Raw genomic sequence first — 18,845 nt, forward strand, 5'->3', positions numbered from 1 at the left:
TCTTTCTGATTTCAACCAAAATATACTAAACATATTGGTTACATAACTTGACAACACGACTGACACAAGATTAGAAAATCTATACTTAATTCCAGCCATGTACAACAATTAGTGATTGCAAACAGAATTGCAAAAGTGCTTTTAAAGAATTAAATGTCATAGGACTAAAAATTAAGACAAGCAAAGTTTATTTTCTTAACAGCACCGATGTACCAAGGAATTTTGGGACCCAAGACTATACCTCCTGATAGTGGCAATGCAAGTAGATTGCGTGGTAAAGGCATGACATGCTCTCCTTCATTGCAAGAGACAAAGCGTACAATACTCAAGAAGTCATGATGCAGTTGTATAAAACTTTGGTTAGGCCACACTTCTAAATAGAAGATTTACATATAGTTCTGGTTGCCCCATTACAGGAAAGATGTGGAAGCTTTGGAGAGGGTTCAGAAGCATTTATCAGAATGCTGCCTGGTTTGCAAATCATTAGCTATATGGAGCGGGTTGGCAAACTTAGATTGTTTTTTTCTGGGGCATTGGAGGTTGAGGGCAAAACTTTGGAAGTCTACAAAATTATGGGAGGCATTGATAGTGTAGACAGCCAGAATCTTTTACTGAGGGTAGAAATGTTGAATACTAATAGGCATAGCTTTAAGATGAGGGGGTGGGGAGAAGTTTAAGGAGGATGTTTTTATTTTAAAAACACAGAATAGTAGATGCCTGTAACACATATTCAGGGGTGATAAGAATAGCAGATACAATAGTGGAAACTGAGAGGCTGTTAAGATAGACACAAGAATATGCAGGGATGGAGCCATGTGGATCATGTGCAGGTAGACAGGAGCAGTTTAATTTGGTATAATGCTTCACACAGACACTGAGAGCCAAAGGGCTTGTCCTTGTGCTGTTCAATCTACACTGAGTAGTCACTTTATTATGTACACCTGTACACTGTATGTTAATACAAACATCTAATCAGCCAATCATATGGCAGCAACTCAATGCAAACATGGTCAAAAGGTTTAGTTGTCGTTCAAACCAAACATTAGAATGGGGAAGAAATGGGATCCAAGTGACTTTGATTGTGGAATGATTTTTGGTGCCAGACAGGGTGGTTTGAATATGGCAGATTTTTTTCTTCCCTCTCTACCCCATTCGCCTACTTTTGCCCTGCAACCTCTGACACCTCAATCAAGAAGCTATCAACACAATGATTTAGCATCCATTGCCATCTGTGGTACTGAATTTCACTGATTCTCCACCCTCTGGCTAAAGAAATTCCTCCTCACCTCTGTTCTAAAGGGATATCCATTTATTCTGAGGATGTGTCCTCTGGTCCTAGTGTCACCTACTACTGAAAACATCCTCTCCATAACTTCTCTATCCAGGTTTTTCAAATTTGATAGATTTCAATGAGATCACCCCTCATCCTTCTAAACTACTGGCTTAGAACCACCAAATGCTCCTCATGTTAGCCCTGTCATCTCATGCTCACTCTTGTAAATTTCCTCTGGACCTTCTTCAACACCAGGACTTTCTTTATTTGATATGCAGCCCAAAATTGCTGACAATATTCCAGATGAGGTCTGACCTCAGCATTACATCCTTGCTTTTATATTCTCCTACTTAAAATGAATACACCCCACAAGGAAATGCAAAATATTATGTGGCATCTTCAATAATCACTTAGGCAGTTGGATGCTCTGATGAACACTCATCTTTCCATCTGCATCACTAGAAAACAGATTCTGGGAATTTTGCAGCAACTTGTAAGACATTCCTATACATAAAATGACTGTGACTTTCACCTATTGCAACATTCAGTAAAGATAGTTAACTGGTTCTGAAGTGTTTGGAAACATTCCAAGTTGATGAAACATACTGTATAATGCAGGTTCTTATTTCACATGTCTTAGCAGCTTTTACCTGGTGTTTCTGATGAATTAATCAGAATTCATGATGAAACAACTGAATAAAACAAAGTTATACATAAATTACATCAAATCCTACAAATTCAATTATAGTTATTCTGAAAAAAAGCCTCCCAGAAAGGTGCTTTGAACTTTGCAATATTTTTGCTTGTTCAACTGTCATTGGTTCTGAGCCCTGCATGCCAATTACACGCTTTCCTCTGTCCACAATAGATTCTCAAATCTGTAAAGCTCAAAGAAATGCTTGCACCATTATCAGCTGTGCAGAGATCTTCAACACTTTCACCAACTTGCAAATGAAAAGTCTGAAGAACAATAGTCCCAACACCAATCTCTGACAAGCCCCAAGACAGAATCACTAATATCTGTAACTAGTGCATATCTGTTAATACCACAGGGTTTTATATAATTAGCAGGGAACATAATAAAAAATTCCTGGAATTTATGTCCAAGTGTGCCTCCCACATAAAAGATTAGTTCCATAAATCCAACTATGGAAGAGCTAGAAAGAGTACAAGCACCACTGAACAGTGAAATGGCAATTCCATATTTTTTACAAATGAAAATTCTAGACAAGGTAATTTTTAAAAAATTAAATGCATCTTGCAGAAAATAATAACACAATTTACAAGTATTTGCTACATTGTATAAACCTTTTTTTCAAATTAGCTGAAACATCATAACAACCAAAGAAAAATGCTGCACAGGAGCAAGAATCGACAACAAACTACTGAAGTTCTCACTATCACATGGCATGTAACATTCTAATTCTTAGAATATTACTGTGTACACTACAACATATCAATGTTCCAGCACAAAGTGTTTCAGTAAACTTATTTTGACATAATAATGTTAATTTCTTTGTTGCAATTTGAAACTCTTCTAGCTAAAGATTCTTGGTGTCACATTGAAAGAAACTGATAGTGCTTACCAGACTTTTAAGTAAAAAGTTTTAGTTTACTGTAACAGATAAGTAAATTACTTGTAATAAACACTTACATTCACTTCCTTACATGAAGAATGAAAAAAAAAACTTCCATCAAGGTCATGGCTCAGACGTAGTTTTTTTAAAAAAGTTTGTAGGGATGGTTTTGGTGACAGAAGGGGGAGTTAGGGTTTAGAAACAACAATGTGGGGGAGTTAGAAGTCATGCCAGAGCCTAGGCCTCCACTCCATGGTCAAAGGCCAGCAATGTGGATATGTGACAAAGGACATCTGTGGATGTTAGGCTGGCAAACACTGTGGACGAAAACAACTGAGGCCCACATCAGCAAATCCCCCAGATTGCCGGGTTCTAAAATCCATGTGAGCAGGAGGCATGAAGGCCAAAAGGCAGTGTGGTCTAATTGCCAGAACTAATGCACTGTCACAAAATAGATTTTGCCTTAACATCAAATGCTGTCTCAAAATAGTAATGTTAAAATTCATCACAATTTATCAAATTATATTCAAAATATCCACCATCTCATGCAATGTGCTGTAAAGAAAAGCTTGCCAGATTTATTAAAAATAGAATAAAACTCCCTTAATCTAACATCACCACACTTTGCTGGGGTCAAACTAGTAGAGTTTTCAGATTATTAAATGCTATTCCAATAAACTCTTGAACGCATTTATAAATCACCGGGCCCCCACTAAGTTTGAAGTTGTAGAAACCCGAGCACCAGCTTCCCAAAGTAGAACATATTCAACTGACCATAAGTCCACTGGAATATTCTAGGTCAGCAATAACAAGCACTTGGATGTGGGTTTCAGCACCAGGTAAGCTGAGCCAATAGCTGAATTGAACAATATTGCCAAGATAGATTTAGAAAATCCAAATAATTCCATGTGCATTTATCTTGGGATTGTTTAGCATCAAAAAAAATTGCTATGGGGAATGCAGGAGAATAGGACTGGGTATATCAAAATATGGGAAAATAGTGTTGAGGGGGCTGAGAATTTGGCAGCTATAACAAATGTAGGGACAGGGCATAATAGTTTGAACTCCTTCCTGCTGGTAGGCGCTTTAGATCACTGTATGCCAGGACACATAGGTACAAGAACAGTTTCTTTCCATATGCCATCAGTCTTATGAACACTTGAATTTTAGTCTATTATAAACCAAGTCCACCTGTACATACACAGGTATACCTCATTGTATATAGTTCACGATTATTTGCACTATTGTTTTGTTTGCTTTTTGATTCTGTACAGCGAGAGCTCAGGGAAACAGGCATCAAATTCCCTGTATGTGTCCACATACTTGGCGGTAATAAAGGATTCTGATTCTGAAAGAATGAAGGGACATGGGGATGCTGGCTGCAGATTTGAAGTCTTGGGTCTTAGTACCCAAGGGCAAAGGGTCTGGCCTACCTAATATTTATATGGAGGAAATTAGCTTTCCAGATTGTAGAGAAACTGTCTGATAACTTAATAGGCTGTAGGTGGTTAAAGGAAATTTATGGTGAAATACAGATGGATGTCATGGAAAGAGCGTGGTAAGAGAGTAGATTCTGGAATCTGGAGTGACAAAGAAATACACATCAAAACTGACTGTGCTTTGGATCATGTAATCAAAAGAAGAATGCAGATAAGAAATAGGAGACACACCAAGGGTAAGTTTTTGAGATAATGCTGTAGCACCCAGCTGGACAATGAAGCAGACTTATGAACAAAACAATTAAACATATTAAAAGTTTAGGTCAAAGCAATTGAAGAAGCATTATTTTGACACAGTTGCACAGGATATTAGTTGTGGCATTTTTTTTAAAAAAAAAGCATTGAGGCATGGCAGAACCCCAAATGGAAGAATTCTAAGAGTTCTGAGAAGTCTGGGTATGGATCTGAGACCAACCAGCAAATTCAGGGACAGAAGATAATAGTTCACAAGAGCAAAAGGTCAAAGGTATGTTGTTACCATAGAAGGCACTGGCTAAAGATCTGAAGCACCCTCAGACACCAAGAACACTGGTTACAGTATCAGCTAACACAGAGGAAAGGAAATTCGGCGATAAACAGGTTTGGTGAAAAATAACAAAAGACAATAGACATTAGGTGCAGGAGTAGGCCATTCGGCCTTTCAAGCCAGCACCGCCATTCATTGTGATCATGGCTGATCGTCCACTATCAGTATCCAGTTCCTGCCCTATCCCCATAACCTTTGATTCCGCTATCTTTAAGAGCCCTATCCATCTCTTTTTTGAAAGCATCCAGAGACTTGGCCTCCACGGCCTTCTGGGGCAGAGCATTCCATATATCCACCACTCTCTGGGTGAAAAAGTTTTTCCTCAAATCCGTTCTAAATGGCCTATCCCTAATTCTTAAACTGCGGCCTCTGGCTCTGGACTCACCCATCGGCGGGAACATGCTTCCTGCCTGCAGCGTGTCCAATCCCTTAATAATCTTACATATTTCAATAAGATCCCCTCTCAGCCTCTAAATTTCAGAGCCCAGTCGCTCCAATCTTTCGACATATTCGGGATTCCCGCCATCCCGGGAATTAACCTTGTGAACCTATGCTGCACTCCCTCAATAGCAAGAATGTTCTTTCTCAAATTTGGAGACCAAAACTGCACTCAGTACTTCAGGTGTGGTCTCACCAGGGCCCTGTACAGCTGCAGAAGGACCTCTTTGCTCTTATACTCGATTCTCCTTGTTATGAAGGCCAGCATGCCATTAGCTTTCTTCACTGCCTGCTGTACTTGCATGCTTGTTTTCCGTGACTGATGTACAAGAACACCTAGATCTCATTGTGCTTCCCCTTTTCCTAACTTGACTCCATTTAGAGAATAATCTGCCTTCCTGTTCTTACCACCAAAGTGGATAACCTCACATTTATCCACATTAAACTGCATCTGCTATGCATCTGCCCACTCACCCAGCCTGTCCAAGTCACCCTGCATTCTCATAACATCCTCCTGACATTTCATACTGCCACCCAGCTTTGTGTCATCGGCAAATTTGCTAATGTTACTTTTAATTCCCTCATCTAAATCATTAATATATATTGTAAACATGGAGGAACCACGGTGTGGGTCTCATGGATAAGATGCACAAGGAAGTTGGGGGTAGTAGGGAGGGGGTGGAGAAGGCCAGTAGAAAATCTGATACAATGTACTATTGGAAAGATCAAAGCAGCAGTGTCAACTTAATCTTCTCATTTTTATAGGAATCCAACTCTCCCTTCAGATGGAGAAGAGTCTAAGAGTATTCAAAAACATCCAGGGGCCATCTTTGCAATCTGAATATTCATGGCATGGTGAGCAAATTTGGCAGGCAAGAGCAAAACCTAATAACACCAAGGCTTAGTCAGGCTCAACAGTAAACAGTTTAATTGTGTCCTTTTGACCTAAAAGAGCCAAGATGAGGAACTTTTTCAGGTTAAGTGAAAGAGCATGACAATAGCTGTAACAGGAGCAAGATCACTTAAGTTTGAGACAAAGGTAAACAGATTGCAGCTGCAAAATTCTGAAGTAATTTGAGAGCCAGATTTCAGATTGATACGATTTTGAAACTGCAGAACAAGGAAATTGGAAGAGCGTTGTTTTACAAGGACAGATACAACAGCAGGCAGCTTGGAAGATAAAAGAAGTGTGTGCACTGTTCCCTCTAAGCTGCGCAGGTGTGCAGCCATGCAATAACTGAAATGCTCCTATGCACATAGCCTTGGTCATGCGCAACAGAAATTTTCTTTTATATAATATTAATAATTTTGAAAGTATGTCATTTAGACGATAAACAAAGACAATAAATGTCAAGACATTTTGTTGTTACTGCTTTAACAAGGAATTACAAAGTTTTGATCCAGTACTGCAAAGAGCAAGTTAATAAATGTAACAATCCAATCAATAACTACTGCCTGAAGATTTTGACCAATCCACAATGAGTAGCACTAACTGTCCGTTACAATGATCCAGCAGCCTTTTGTAAATTCCCTACGAAAAATTGTTTGAGCACAATTGAAGCACTACAGCATGCAAAAGTAAACATTAACAAGTTACAGTTACAGTATCTTGGCAATACTGCTTATTAGAGGGACAAGGATAAAGATCGACTTGCACCTGTTAGCTGTGATCAATTTATTCAACATCCGTGTATTCACTTGGATTATAGATTTCCTGACCATGAGTTAAGAGAATGATGAGCTTTTGACCCTGTTTTTATTGCAAATGCAACCAATTTTGAATTTCGAAAAGGGTATGTCATAGAACTGACAAAAGAATACTCAACTACTATTGCGAAGTATGAAAAAGTGTTGCCTCAAAAATATCACGTCAATACTGTGATTTCAAATTTGTCATTTCTGCGAAAGTTAAGACTGGTTCCATTAAGACGTTTACTGATATGTTGAACTACGTGCTTAGAAATTAAGTATTTGAAAAAATTGTCAGTTCTTGTTAACATCGTGTATTGACAATGCTGATTTGCAAAGTGGATTCAGTCTTATAAATTCAAGCAAATGTAAATCCGGAAACAAACTAGAAGTGGAACCTTTGGATGATCTAATAAGGATTAAGATATTTCTTTCTTCTGGATACAAGATTAATCTGGACAATACATACAGATTTGTCATAAAGACAGATGAGAAAAAGTTTACAAAACATGAAAATTTTCCTTGTTTTACTGTATTTCATTATACTCTTCAATTAATACAATTTGAAAGTATGCGATTATTAAAAATGTTCATTCTAAATATTCATAGTATGCAAATTACAAAGAAAAACATTGTAAATGCCATGCAGTTTTCAGGATGTGTAAAAATTTCCTGCTCAGAGCAATGGTTGGTGCACACTGCTGTAAGAAAAATTAGAGGGATCCTTTAGTGTGTGAAGAACAATATGGTGATTGAGATGATGGAAGAGACTTTACCAGAAGGCAAGGTCAAGAAGATTGCACTAAGCATGCTTTAGTGTATTTCTATGAAGGGAGAGATTAAAAGGAGAAGATTGTTAAATTAAGAGCAGGGTCAATGTTATGAATTGAGATGAAAGTACATTTCTCAGTAGTTACTTTAAGCAGTGGTTGCACAGCAAAGCTGTGAAGACGCCAGCAAGAAATACATTAAAGGCTGAGGTCACAGTAATCAAGGAGGGATTATTTTTAAACATTTGCACTGGATATTATTTGTGGCCATGTGGATGAGCGGAGGAGAGTAAGAATTTTGCACAAGAGGTTTGGAGTTGGAACAAGGCAAGTTAATCAGATAAGGAGATATTGCCAGAGGTGAGAGATACAATACCACAGAAGGATGGCAAGAGAAGCACAGGTAATGTCAAGAGCCACCACAATGATTGGTTAGTTTATTTAAACTTAATTCAGATAGTCATTTAGAAAATACGACATCCAAAAATATACGAGGGGTCATTGATAAGCTCGTGGCCTAAGGTAGAAGGAGTCAATTTTAGAAAACCTAGCATATTTATTTTTCAACGTAGTCCCCTCCTACGTTTACACACTTAGTCCGGCAGTCGTGGAGCATACGGATCTTGGACCTCCAGGAAGTGTCCACTGCAGGGGTGATTGATAAGTTTGTGGCCTAAGGTAGAAGGAGAAAAGTTATACAGTTCAACTCTGAGTGATTACGCAGAAAGTTTGAAGTTAATAACTCATCAGTTAATAACTCATCAGTGGTGATTGATAAGTTCGTGACCTAAGGTAGAAGGAGATGAGTTAGTATGTGCATGTAACAAGAGCTGTATAACTCATCTCCTTCTACCATAGGCCACAAACCTATCAATCACCCATCTGTGGACACTTTCTGGAGGTCCAAGATCCGTATGCTCCACGAACGCTGGACTAAGTGTGTAAATGTAGGAGGGGACTTTTTTCTAAAATTGACTCCTTCTACCTTAGGCCACAAACTTATCAATCACCCCTCATACAGTATAATGTGAAAGAATAACTGTAGTTTAAATTATTGCTGTTTTGTGAAAACAGCTTATTTTAAAAGCAAACATTTTCAGATGATATACAAAATAAGTAATATGACTTTATATTAAAACTAGTCTGTACAATGTTATTTTAGAACAACACTGAAAAATCAATTGATACCCAGTTAAATCAGTGTTAATTTAATGCATTTTTTGGTCTAACACTATAAAATTTTTAATATTTATTTACAATTAAGGCAAACACAACTATTTAAATTACAGGTACATTAAAGTACAGGAGATTGTTTCTCCATAATTCTGAAGTTCTAAAACCTCTGTCAGTGATGTTTTGCATTTTTTCCTTACTAGCAACCAATGGAAAATTGAAACTTAATTGTTTATAACTGCAAATATAAAACTATTTAATTCCTTGTGCATTAAAAGTAACTATATGTTCTGATTTCTCAGTTAGACCATCTCTTCTCCCTTCATCTCCAGCAATATCTTGGGGGTTCTTGTGTTTTTATTTGTGAGTAAGACCAGATTAATCTATCTGCAGTTTTGCTATTTTCCCTGGTGCACTGCACCAAATGTACTCCTGAATGTTTCTTTTGTACGTTTTAAGAAAAAAGAATTTACCAGAGTTGGCGTAGGTTGGTTAATCTGAAGGGGTTCTGATGAAAGTTGCAAAGGACTCATTTGTATAGGTTGGGATGGCAGTGCTGGCATCGGATGCTGTTGAACTTGATATTGTGGCAGTGGCTGAGACACAGGCTGAACATAGGTTTGGGCTGTTGGGACCTGCGGCTTGAAAAAGGAAGACATCATGAGAAACCGTGACATAACATTAAATGCATCAATCTGCAAACAAACTCAGTGTCTATATCAGTTCTATTATAATGTCATATAAATTATAACAACCGACATTAAGTTCACAGCTACCTTATCATCTATCCTGTTATTTTATGGTAATACAAATGATCCTGAAAAACTACAGCTTAGACAATTATTGTTAAGGTGGTCAGTTTAAAAAAAAAACAGGACTAGAAGTGGCAAATAATTCCAATAATTTTGCCAGTTAGGTTTAGAAAATTATAAGACCTTGCTATCTGATTAAAAATGACCAAATAAAAACTATAGTGTAATTGGAATATCTACCTGAAAATGGTATGTTGCAGTGCAGAAATAAGGGTCCAACTATGAGAAATCAGAACATATGGGTGAAGCAACGAAAGCATAAAGGTTCATAAACTGAGCAACAGTAAAATGAACCTTAATCTGACAATAAATTAATACTAAAGAACACTCTTGCTCACCTGCTGGGGTTGGGCGATGTGCATTGCAGGAAGCACTGCTGGTTGCTGGTAATGTTGCTGAGGGCCAAGCTGGTGGGGTTGTGGAGGCAAAACCATAGAAGGAATATGTATCATAGAGCTGGGCTAAATATAAACAGAAACAAAAGTTAACAATGAGGATCTCCTTTCTGAGAAATATCCTGCAGTGATTTTGTTATATTTGTCATGTGATGTTCTTATACCTATTGATAATGAACAATCCTGTCAAGTGCAACACTATAGGACTTAAAAAGAAACAAACATTTTTAATTTCAAGGGAATTGAATCTTTACACTATTATGATTTTAGGACCATTTATTTCCATTTGCCATCTGTCTCTCTCTCATATTTTTAGATTCTGACTTATCAAATAAAGCAAATAAAATGCAAACAGAATGCATGATAGTAGATCACCCATGATGCATTTTAGATCATTCTCTTTTGCATTTCTAAAGTTGATTTTTATCCACTTAATATCTCTTAATTTTTAGTGCTACATTGCAAAAGTATCAACTTGAAATTAAACAGAATACAAATTACTACCAACAGGCAAAATATTAGCCCTCAAGTTCAATAACAACACTGTAGCTAATGAATTTCATGTTCAATTTCTTGATATTTCTTTTTATAAGTATTAACTGTCTCTCATTGCCAATGTTCTGAAATTTAAACAACTTAAGACCGCAAGACATAGGAACAGAATTAGGCCATTTGGCCAATTGGGTCTGCTCCATCATTTAGTCATGGATCCTTTTCTCCCCTCCTCAGCCCCACTCTCTGGCCTTCTCCCCGTAACTTTTGATGCCACGTCCAATCAAGAACCCATCAACCTCTGCCTTAAATGCACCCATCAACCTGGCCTCCACAGCTGTCTGTGGTAACAAATCCCACAAATGTCTAAAGAAATTTCTCCACATCTGTTTCAAATGGATGCTCCTCTATCCTGAGGCTGTGCCCTCTTGTCCTAGACGTCCCACGATGGGGAAACATCCTTTCCACATCTACTCCTGTCTAGGCCTTTCAATGTTTGAAAGGTTTCAATGAGATCCCCTCCCTCATCCTTCTAAATTCCAGCGAGTATAGGCCCAGAGCCATCAAATGTGCTTCATATAACCCTTTCATTCCTGGAATCATCCTTGTGAACCTTCTCAGAAGCATATTCTTAGATAAGGAGCCCAAAACTGTTCACAATACTCAAGGTGAGGTCTCACCAGTGCCTTATAAAGCCTCAGCATCACATCCCTGCTCTTATGTTCTAGTCCTCTGGAAATGAATGCTAACATTGCATTTACCTTCCTCACCACCAATTCAACCTACAAGTTAACCTTTAGAGTGTTTGGTACAAGGACTCCCAAGTCCCTTTGCATCTCAGATTTTTGGATTTTCTCCACATTTAGAAAATAATCTGCACATTTATTTCTTCTACCAGTGTGCATGACCGTGCATTTACCAACATTATATTTAATTTGCCACTTTCTTGCCCATTTTCCTAATCTGTTTAAGTTCTTCTGCAGCCTTCCTGTTTCTTCAACACTACCTGCTCTTCATCAATAGTCGTATCATCTGCAAACATGACAACAAAGTCATCTATTCCATCATCTAAATCGTTGTTATAAAGCATAAAAAGAAGTGATCCTAACACCGACCCCTGCGGACCACTAGTCACTGGCAGCCAACCAGATTCTTTTATTCCTACTTGCTCCTTCCTACCGATCAGGCAATGCTCTAACCATGCTAATAAAACTTAACTTTATTAAAACTGTTCATCAAGCAATTAAGAAAATATTTTATTAAGTCTATGTTCTACAAGTCCTTAACTTTTAACTCAGAAGATCCACCCTTTAAACTCACCATCACAAGGAGTACATCCCGAAATATAAATATATGAATTAGACACCAAATTATAGCAATTCAGATACTGAGCAATATGGTCTCTATGCTTTTTGTTACTAACAACAACATCACAGGTACTTACATTCTGCCCAAGCTGAGTTATTGCTATTGAGAACCAGCAGCTGTGTAGTTGTGTATTTGGAACAAGAACCTAGAGTATATTCTTAATGGCGAAATAGTGTAATTCTAAAAACTGCCAGTTAGTAGGAAAAGTATTTGATAATATTGTTTAATAGAAGGGTCACTAATATTACTTTCAATGTTTTACACATAGACAACCCCACCACATGATGATTTAATTTCATGGCATTTCAGAGATCATATTTTCACACAAAAATAATTTTTTGTATGATAGACACAGAATAGTAGGATGACACATAAACTCGGAGTAATATTAAATAAGGAGGCTTATCCACATCCCAATCCACATTCAAATCTTCTAACATACTGTGGATAGTATAATTGACAGTGCAAGGTAAGTCACTTGCACTGCCTGAAACAATGGTTCAGCATTTTTGCCTTTTATATCCATTAAATAGTGGGGAAGTCTCAATAGTAGCTTTTGTGTCTGCAATTGTGCTTATTACAGACCCTCCCCAGAATATGGTAGAACTCTTTTCCAAGAAAATGCCCCATAGCAGCTGGCAAGTCCATCACAGTCTCCAAAACCCTTTCACACAAGCAAGAGTTGTACATATATCAGGCATCTGTAAATCTCTTTTTTGGTCACTACTCCTGACACACCCTTGTGTTTGTTGCCATTTCTGAACAGGGCAGGGTTTTAACAGAAGCATTCCTAATGGCTTGATCAAGTTTCAACACTTCAGCCACTTGGGATATTGTTTCCAATATACTGTAGAACTATGCATAGAAAAATATAGGGTCCATATAATACAGGTAATACTTTAAAAAGATTCAGCTTATAGTTTCATCTTCGCTTCAACAGTAAAATAGAAAGACAACCATATAACTTAATATTTTACAAATACAAAAGGAAATTACAATCAAAAGAATGGATTTCTGGGACTTAAACCTAACAAGGATATTTGCAACTAATATAATCAATAATGCAATTGCTTAAGGTTTGCAGAGCTTTGATTTTGGAATATTCCTTCCAACTTTCTTTCCACACTTTCCAGCCCAAAGTCACTGCAAAAATATCACAATTACTCAAAATATCCTTCCTTACCCAATCTTAAAATTTATCCACAATAGGCTCTCATACTTCAATGAACTATTCGGAACAGATGTTAAGCAGTAGGTTAGTACCTCTAAACACTAGCCACCGTTGATGATATTTGTGCATAACAGCTCCTATTATTTTAGGCATCTCTAATTTCGAGTCAGATAAGTCAAAGAAATCAGAGATACATTTTTTCATAAAATTCAGCTGTGTTAATGTTTCAGACATGCCATTTTATATCATCTCTCAACAAATGGAAAGGAGAATGTTTATATAGTGCAGACATGTTCTCAAAAGTAAAAACTAAAGTAACACTTCAGAAAATTTTAAAACATACCATAGAAGCATGCTGGTAGTGTGCTAGTGACTGCGAGTTCATGGAAGGTCCTTGAATTTCACTCTGAGGTGGACTGTAGATCTGCTGTACAGCAGGGGGCACTGGCTCATGAACAGATGAGTAAACTACACTCTGCTGGCTGCTTTGGGAGTCAGAATATAGTGTTGATCCTTGCCCACTGTCACAAGTGCTATCAGCTTTAAAAGACAAAGTTGATAAATAGCAACATTTGTTTCCAAATCTGTACATTTGTTACAATACAAATAGAACAATATAAACAGCATACCATTCTGTATCAAAGGCTGACAGACCTTCTGTGGCACAAAGCATTAAAGTAAACATGTCCACTAAGTTAAGATCTATCTTAAGATTGCACTTGCAGAAAAGGGACGGGAAGGAGCAGCAAGCTCAAACCTGCCTATATTTTCACAATAATTCAAAAGTTGCAGTAGTGGGCAGAAACAGCAATCTGAACAGACAAATACTGTTGATGTACAGGAGGAAACAATTTTATCTCTGTAGAACAAGTGAGTTGCCATGCTAACTAGTGGGATAAAATTTTGGTTTAAATAAGTTAAGCGATCATTAAGTTTGAAAGCACAAGTAATTTCTAATATCACTTATCTGGCTGCAGGTAGTTGTCGACAGTTTTTCCAGTATTCCTTATATAAAATGCTGCATTTTTATTTGTAGCTGAAACAGCTAGCAATTCTTGAACATGTTATAAAAGAGTAAAGTAATAATCAAATGAATTAAGTTGTAGAGCTCACATGCAACTCAAAATCCATTTATGAAATCTATTAGACCTTTAGAGCTTCAACTGAACTGCAAGCTTTCATTTTGATATCTGCTCTACATTTTAATGATGCAAGTAAAAATTAATCTTGCAACCAGAAAAGAAATGTGCATTAGCTCTAGTACAGCCGCTACGGTGCTAATGTTGAGTAACAATGTTTACCTTGGAAGTTGTGTACAATACTTAATTCAGTATCCTTGGGTGCAAAATGAGCACAATGTTTCATAACTGACATGTTAAAGATTAATACTTTTGGCTTACAGCTTCTTTTCTCACCTAATACACAATAAAAAAGAAATACAGTCATCTCTAATATCCTGATATATTGCCCTACAGGTAACAGCAGTGAAATTGAAATAATATTATAGTATTGATGCAAGCCAAATTTCCAAGATTATTAATAAACCATAGGTAGAATAGAGGGAAAGAAAAAAAGAGCCTAGTAAAAGAACAAAGAAACTTTCCTTTGAAAGTACTTCCTTTTAGCCCCTTCATGAGAAAGTATTTCTGTTTATTTGATGATTGATAGTTCTACTGTAACTCATTCAACCAGGAAGCAGCCAGGCAGGTTCAAAATCAAAGGATGAAAATATGAAAATTTTGCAAAGACATGTTAGTTAAATGTGTAGCTACAATACAGCAGAAAGATGCAGCACTTAACATTTTTTGGTACTAAAGCTACTTGCCACATTGTTCCAATAACACCAACAAACCTGTAACCTTTACATTAAATGGGACAAAGGTAGCAAGTGAACTGAAATGCATCATGTGTAGGCTTCTCTTTAAATCACAATACTCTAACTTGAAAACATGTTATCTTCTTTGTTGCTGTGTCTAAAGTCTAGAATTCCCTATCAATTAATAGGAACTTGAGGGGCAGCATTTTCTGCAGAGGGTCATGGGATCCTCTGTAGAAAAAGCTGTCAGAGGAAGTGGTAGACCAGAGGGTATAATTACAGATTTCAAAAGACATCTGGATAGGTTTAGAGGGATATAGGTAAAAGAAGGCAAATGGAACCAACTCAGAAAGACATCTTTCATTGGCATGGATGAGTTGGGCTAAAGAGCCCCATTTCTGTGTTGTATACTTATGACAATAACGTGGGAATTCCTTCCGCAGAGGGATCGAAATACAAAGTAAATAACTATCAGGTATGTCATGTCGCAACTGTGTATTTTGAGATCTGCAGGAGCATGGAAAGAGAATACAACCATACTGCTTCGTTGGAAGGTATAGGAGTGGAGAGTTGGTGAATTGAAGATTGATGGCAAGAAGTCCTAAACTTATGTGGCTCAGAAGTTTATACAGTGTACCCACATAATGATCAGAGCAATGTTTGAAGAATTCCTGAATATTTTAAGTGTTATATGTGTTTTTCCAATGAAGCTTGTCTCTACCCAAAAGAGAAACTGGATAACAGAGCCCAAATTTGCCAATGAAATAGAGCTCAACAGTTAAATAATATCCATAACTTCCTATTTGTTTCGAATATTACTTGCACTGACCAGAAAAAAAACTGGAAAAAAAAACAGCAGACAAGGCCTAATGAAATGTTATTACATTTTAAGATCTCCTGCTTGTATATGCAACCTAGTTTCAGAGTTTTATTTCTACAAAGACTCTTGTATGAAAAAGATTACACTGTCTTAAAAAACACACCAGCTAAATAAACACAAACATCTCACAGTTGAAAGAGATCTATTAGTCAAATTTACAAGTGTCACTCTTCGATAATCTTGTTTAGGCATGTAATTAAAGGGAATGCAGAAGGGAGAGAAACATTAATCTTCTCAACTGTTTAAATAACATTTGGGGGCTTAACCAAGAATAAATATCATGCTTAATTATAGAAAATGTACTCAGCTTTTCATTAAGTGTGATTTTCCTAATTACTTTCATCTCAGACAAAACTTTTAAGAAGACACCAACTTAATCCATGCTCAAATTTACAATCACATAACCTCACTTACACATCATGGATGTAATACTGTTCAGCAGACTTGGACACACATGTTGGTCAGCTTCAGGTTCTTCCAATTCTGAGGGGATATGTTGACCTTGATGGGGGGTGTCAGTAACTTGATGAAAACAGTTCTTCTTTTTCTCCCTGTTCTTCTTTTCTCTTTGTGCATTAGCCTCATTTACTTGCTGACTCCTTTCCCTTCTCCACTTAATTAAGGCTATTCTGTCCCGTATTGACTTGGCAACAATCTTAGAATCACATTCTTGAAAGAATCCAGAGTCAATCTGCAAACAGAATGCCATGATTGTATTAAATGTTGGAATGTACACAAATTAATGCTCCTCAACTCTAAGTTTGATGGGATAATATTCATTTATTTAATATTTTAAACAAATCATTGTTCCTACACATTCCAAACAAATATAAAAAACAAGCTGCTAGAGTAACTCAGCAGGCCAGGCAAGGCAACTGGCTATTTCAGAATTATGCACCAACCATGTCTGGCTGTTCACATTAAATTGAGAATCTTCCCAAAGTATTATTACAGAAATGTGAATCTATTCACTCCTTTGTTATCCATAGCAGGTTAATCTTGATGTGTAATTTCTGGCAGATACTTATCATTAAGCACTTAAAATTATATTTTTAAAATCAAATAGCTGTTCTACAAATTTGTGATAAATTTCCTCTCAAAGGGTAGAAGTTGCGAAGGAAGATGAGATGGGAATCTTTCTAAAATATTTAAAGCATTGAGTGTTTTCTCAATGATGTGCAAAGAACCATAGAAAAAAAGCAGGGGGCTTGTCTACTGAGTCCTTATGGGTGGAGCTGAGAAACAGGAAAGGTATGGCCACATAGTGGGATTGTATTACAGACCACCCAATAGTCAACGAGACTTGGAAGAGCAAATCTGCAGAGAGATAGCAGGCAACTGCAGGAAACATAAAGTTGTGGTGGTAGGGGATTTTAATTTTCCATACATTGATTGGGACTCCCATACTGTTAGGGGTCTAGATGGTTTAGAGTTTGTAAAATGTGTTCAGGAAAGTTTTCTAAATCAATATATAGAGGGACCAACTAGAGGGGATGCAATATTGGATCTCCTGTTAGGAAACGAATTAGGGCAAGTGACAGAAGTCTGTGTAGGGGAGCACTTTGGTTCCAGTGATCATAACACCATTAGTTTCAATTTGATCATGGACAAGGATAGATCTGGTCCTAGGGTTGAGGTTCTGAACTGGAAGAAGGCCAAATTTGAAGAAATGAGAAAGGATCTAAAAAGCGTGGATTGGGACAGGTTGTTCTCTGGCAAAGATGTGATTGGTAGGTGGGAAGCCTTCAAAGGGGAAATTTTGAGAGTGCAGAGTTTGTATGTTCCTGTCAGGATTAAAGGCAAATTGAATAGGAATAAGGAACCTTGGTTCTCAAGGGATATTGCAACTTTGATAAAGAAGAAACCAAATTGGGGAACAGGCTACTTTACACCTGCAGTTTGGACTCTTCTAGGGAAATGTAATCTCAATATAATAGTTTAGATTCAGCTTGTGAAAGGCATTAGATTAACCACAAACTAGTTTTGAAATTAAAGACAATTACATCCCAGCAGGAGCAAGGGGGCTTCTCTAGATTAGAAAATCAGGAAAAATGGGAGATATTTGAAGGAATATTCTCACCAATGTATATTCAACTGAAACATAAAAACATCCAACGGCAGATGATTTGATGACAAACTTAGTCATGAAGCATTGGCAAGAGTCAAGTGAATTTCAGCAAAGATGAATAGATAACCAAATCAGACAAAGAACAGACAAAACTGACAAAGAAAAAGAAAAGCACATAATAGTGGGGAAGAAACAGTCCAATAATGGGAATACAGTTATCAGTTTAGATATTGTTCACCCAGAATTGATATTAAATACCTTCTCATCCCAACACTTTCACTTAGATGCAAGGTTAACCCTCAACCTCTCAATCAGCATCAGAAGATAATTATCCTCACGCATACTACATTGACACAGGTGATGAATATATTGCAAAACAGAAGCAACATTGCAAAATATTGATAAATACATTTGGATATTAGTGTGTTGTGCCATCATACAAATTAAAATTAGGTTTCCAATTTCTAAGACAACTTTGCTTTGTGATAACAATGATACTCACCATTTCTTGTGCAACATCGTCAGGATTTTCTTTATTCAAGTCAAAACTGAACTCAATTGCACCATTATCTTTGGGCTTGCCTTTCAGCTTCTTAGGATCATCAACCCAGAGTCTCATTGCAATTGAATTTTTTGTACCATCATCTTCTTCAGCAAGTTCAACCCTTACCCCAGTGTCCTCCGCAAAAAAGGCATGATTTAAAAGATCTTTTATAGAATATCTGGAAAACAATTCCGTACTCAATTATTCAATATGGGTAAAGTTTCTGTGCTGGGCACAATCTGCTATCTTGGCATAAATTCCAGCTATAGGTGCATCAGTCTTGGGAAGTACTTACTCATATCAACCACATTTTATTTAATCATTGGCATGAACCAGCAGATTTGGGCAATAATT

At 37.1% G+C, this 18,845-nt stretch overlaps 1 protein-coding gene across 1 annotated transcript in view; it reads right to left on the reverse strand.

Annotated features, from left to right (window-relative positions):
• wnk2 (WNK lysine deficient protein kinase 2) overlaps positions 1–18,845 on the reverse strand; it is a 162,372-nt gene that overhangs the window by 69,352 nt on the left and 74,175 nt on the right. Inside the window, exons 6-11 of the mRNA XM_072280381.1 lie at positions 18,450–18,669; positions 16,294–16,570; positions 13,527–13,723; positions 10,096–10,218; positions 9,938–9,976; positions 9,419–9,586 (exon numbers count right to left, since the gene is read on the reverse strand). Of these exons, the coding sequence (XP_072136482.1) occupies positions 9,419–9,586; positions 9,938–9,976; positions 10,096–10,218; positions 13,527–13,723; positions 16,294–16,570; positions 18,450–18,669 (1,024 nt within the window). The remainder of the gene's footprint in view (positions 1–9,418; positions 9,587–9,937; positions 9,977–10,095; positions 10,219–13,526; positions 13,724–16,293; positions 16,571–18,449; positions 18,670–18,845) is intronic.

Source organism: Mobula birostris, chromosome 16 (genome assembly GCF_030028105.1).
Source record: "Mobula birostris isolate sMobBir1 chromosome 16, sMobBir1.hap1, whole genome shotgun sequence".
Classification (NCBI taxonomy): domain Eukaryota; kingdom Metazoa; phylum Chordata; class Chondrichthyes; order Myliobatiformes; family Myliobatidae; genus Mobula; species Mobula birostris.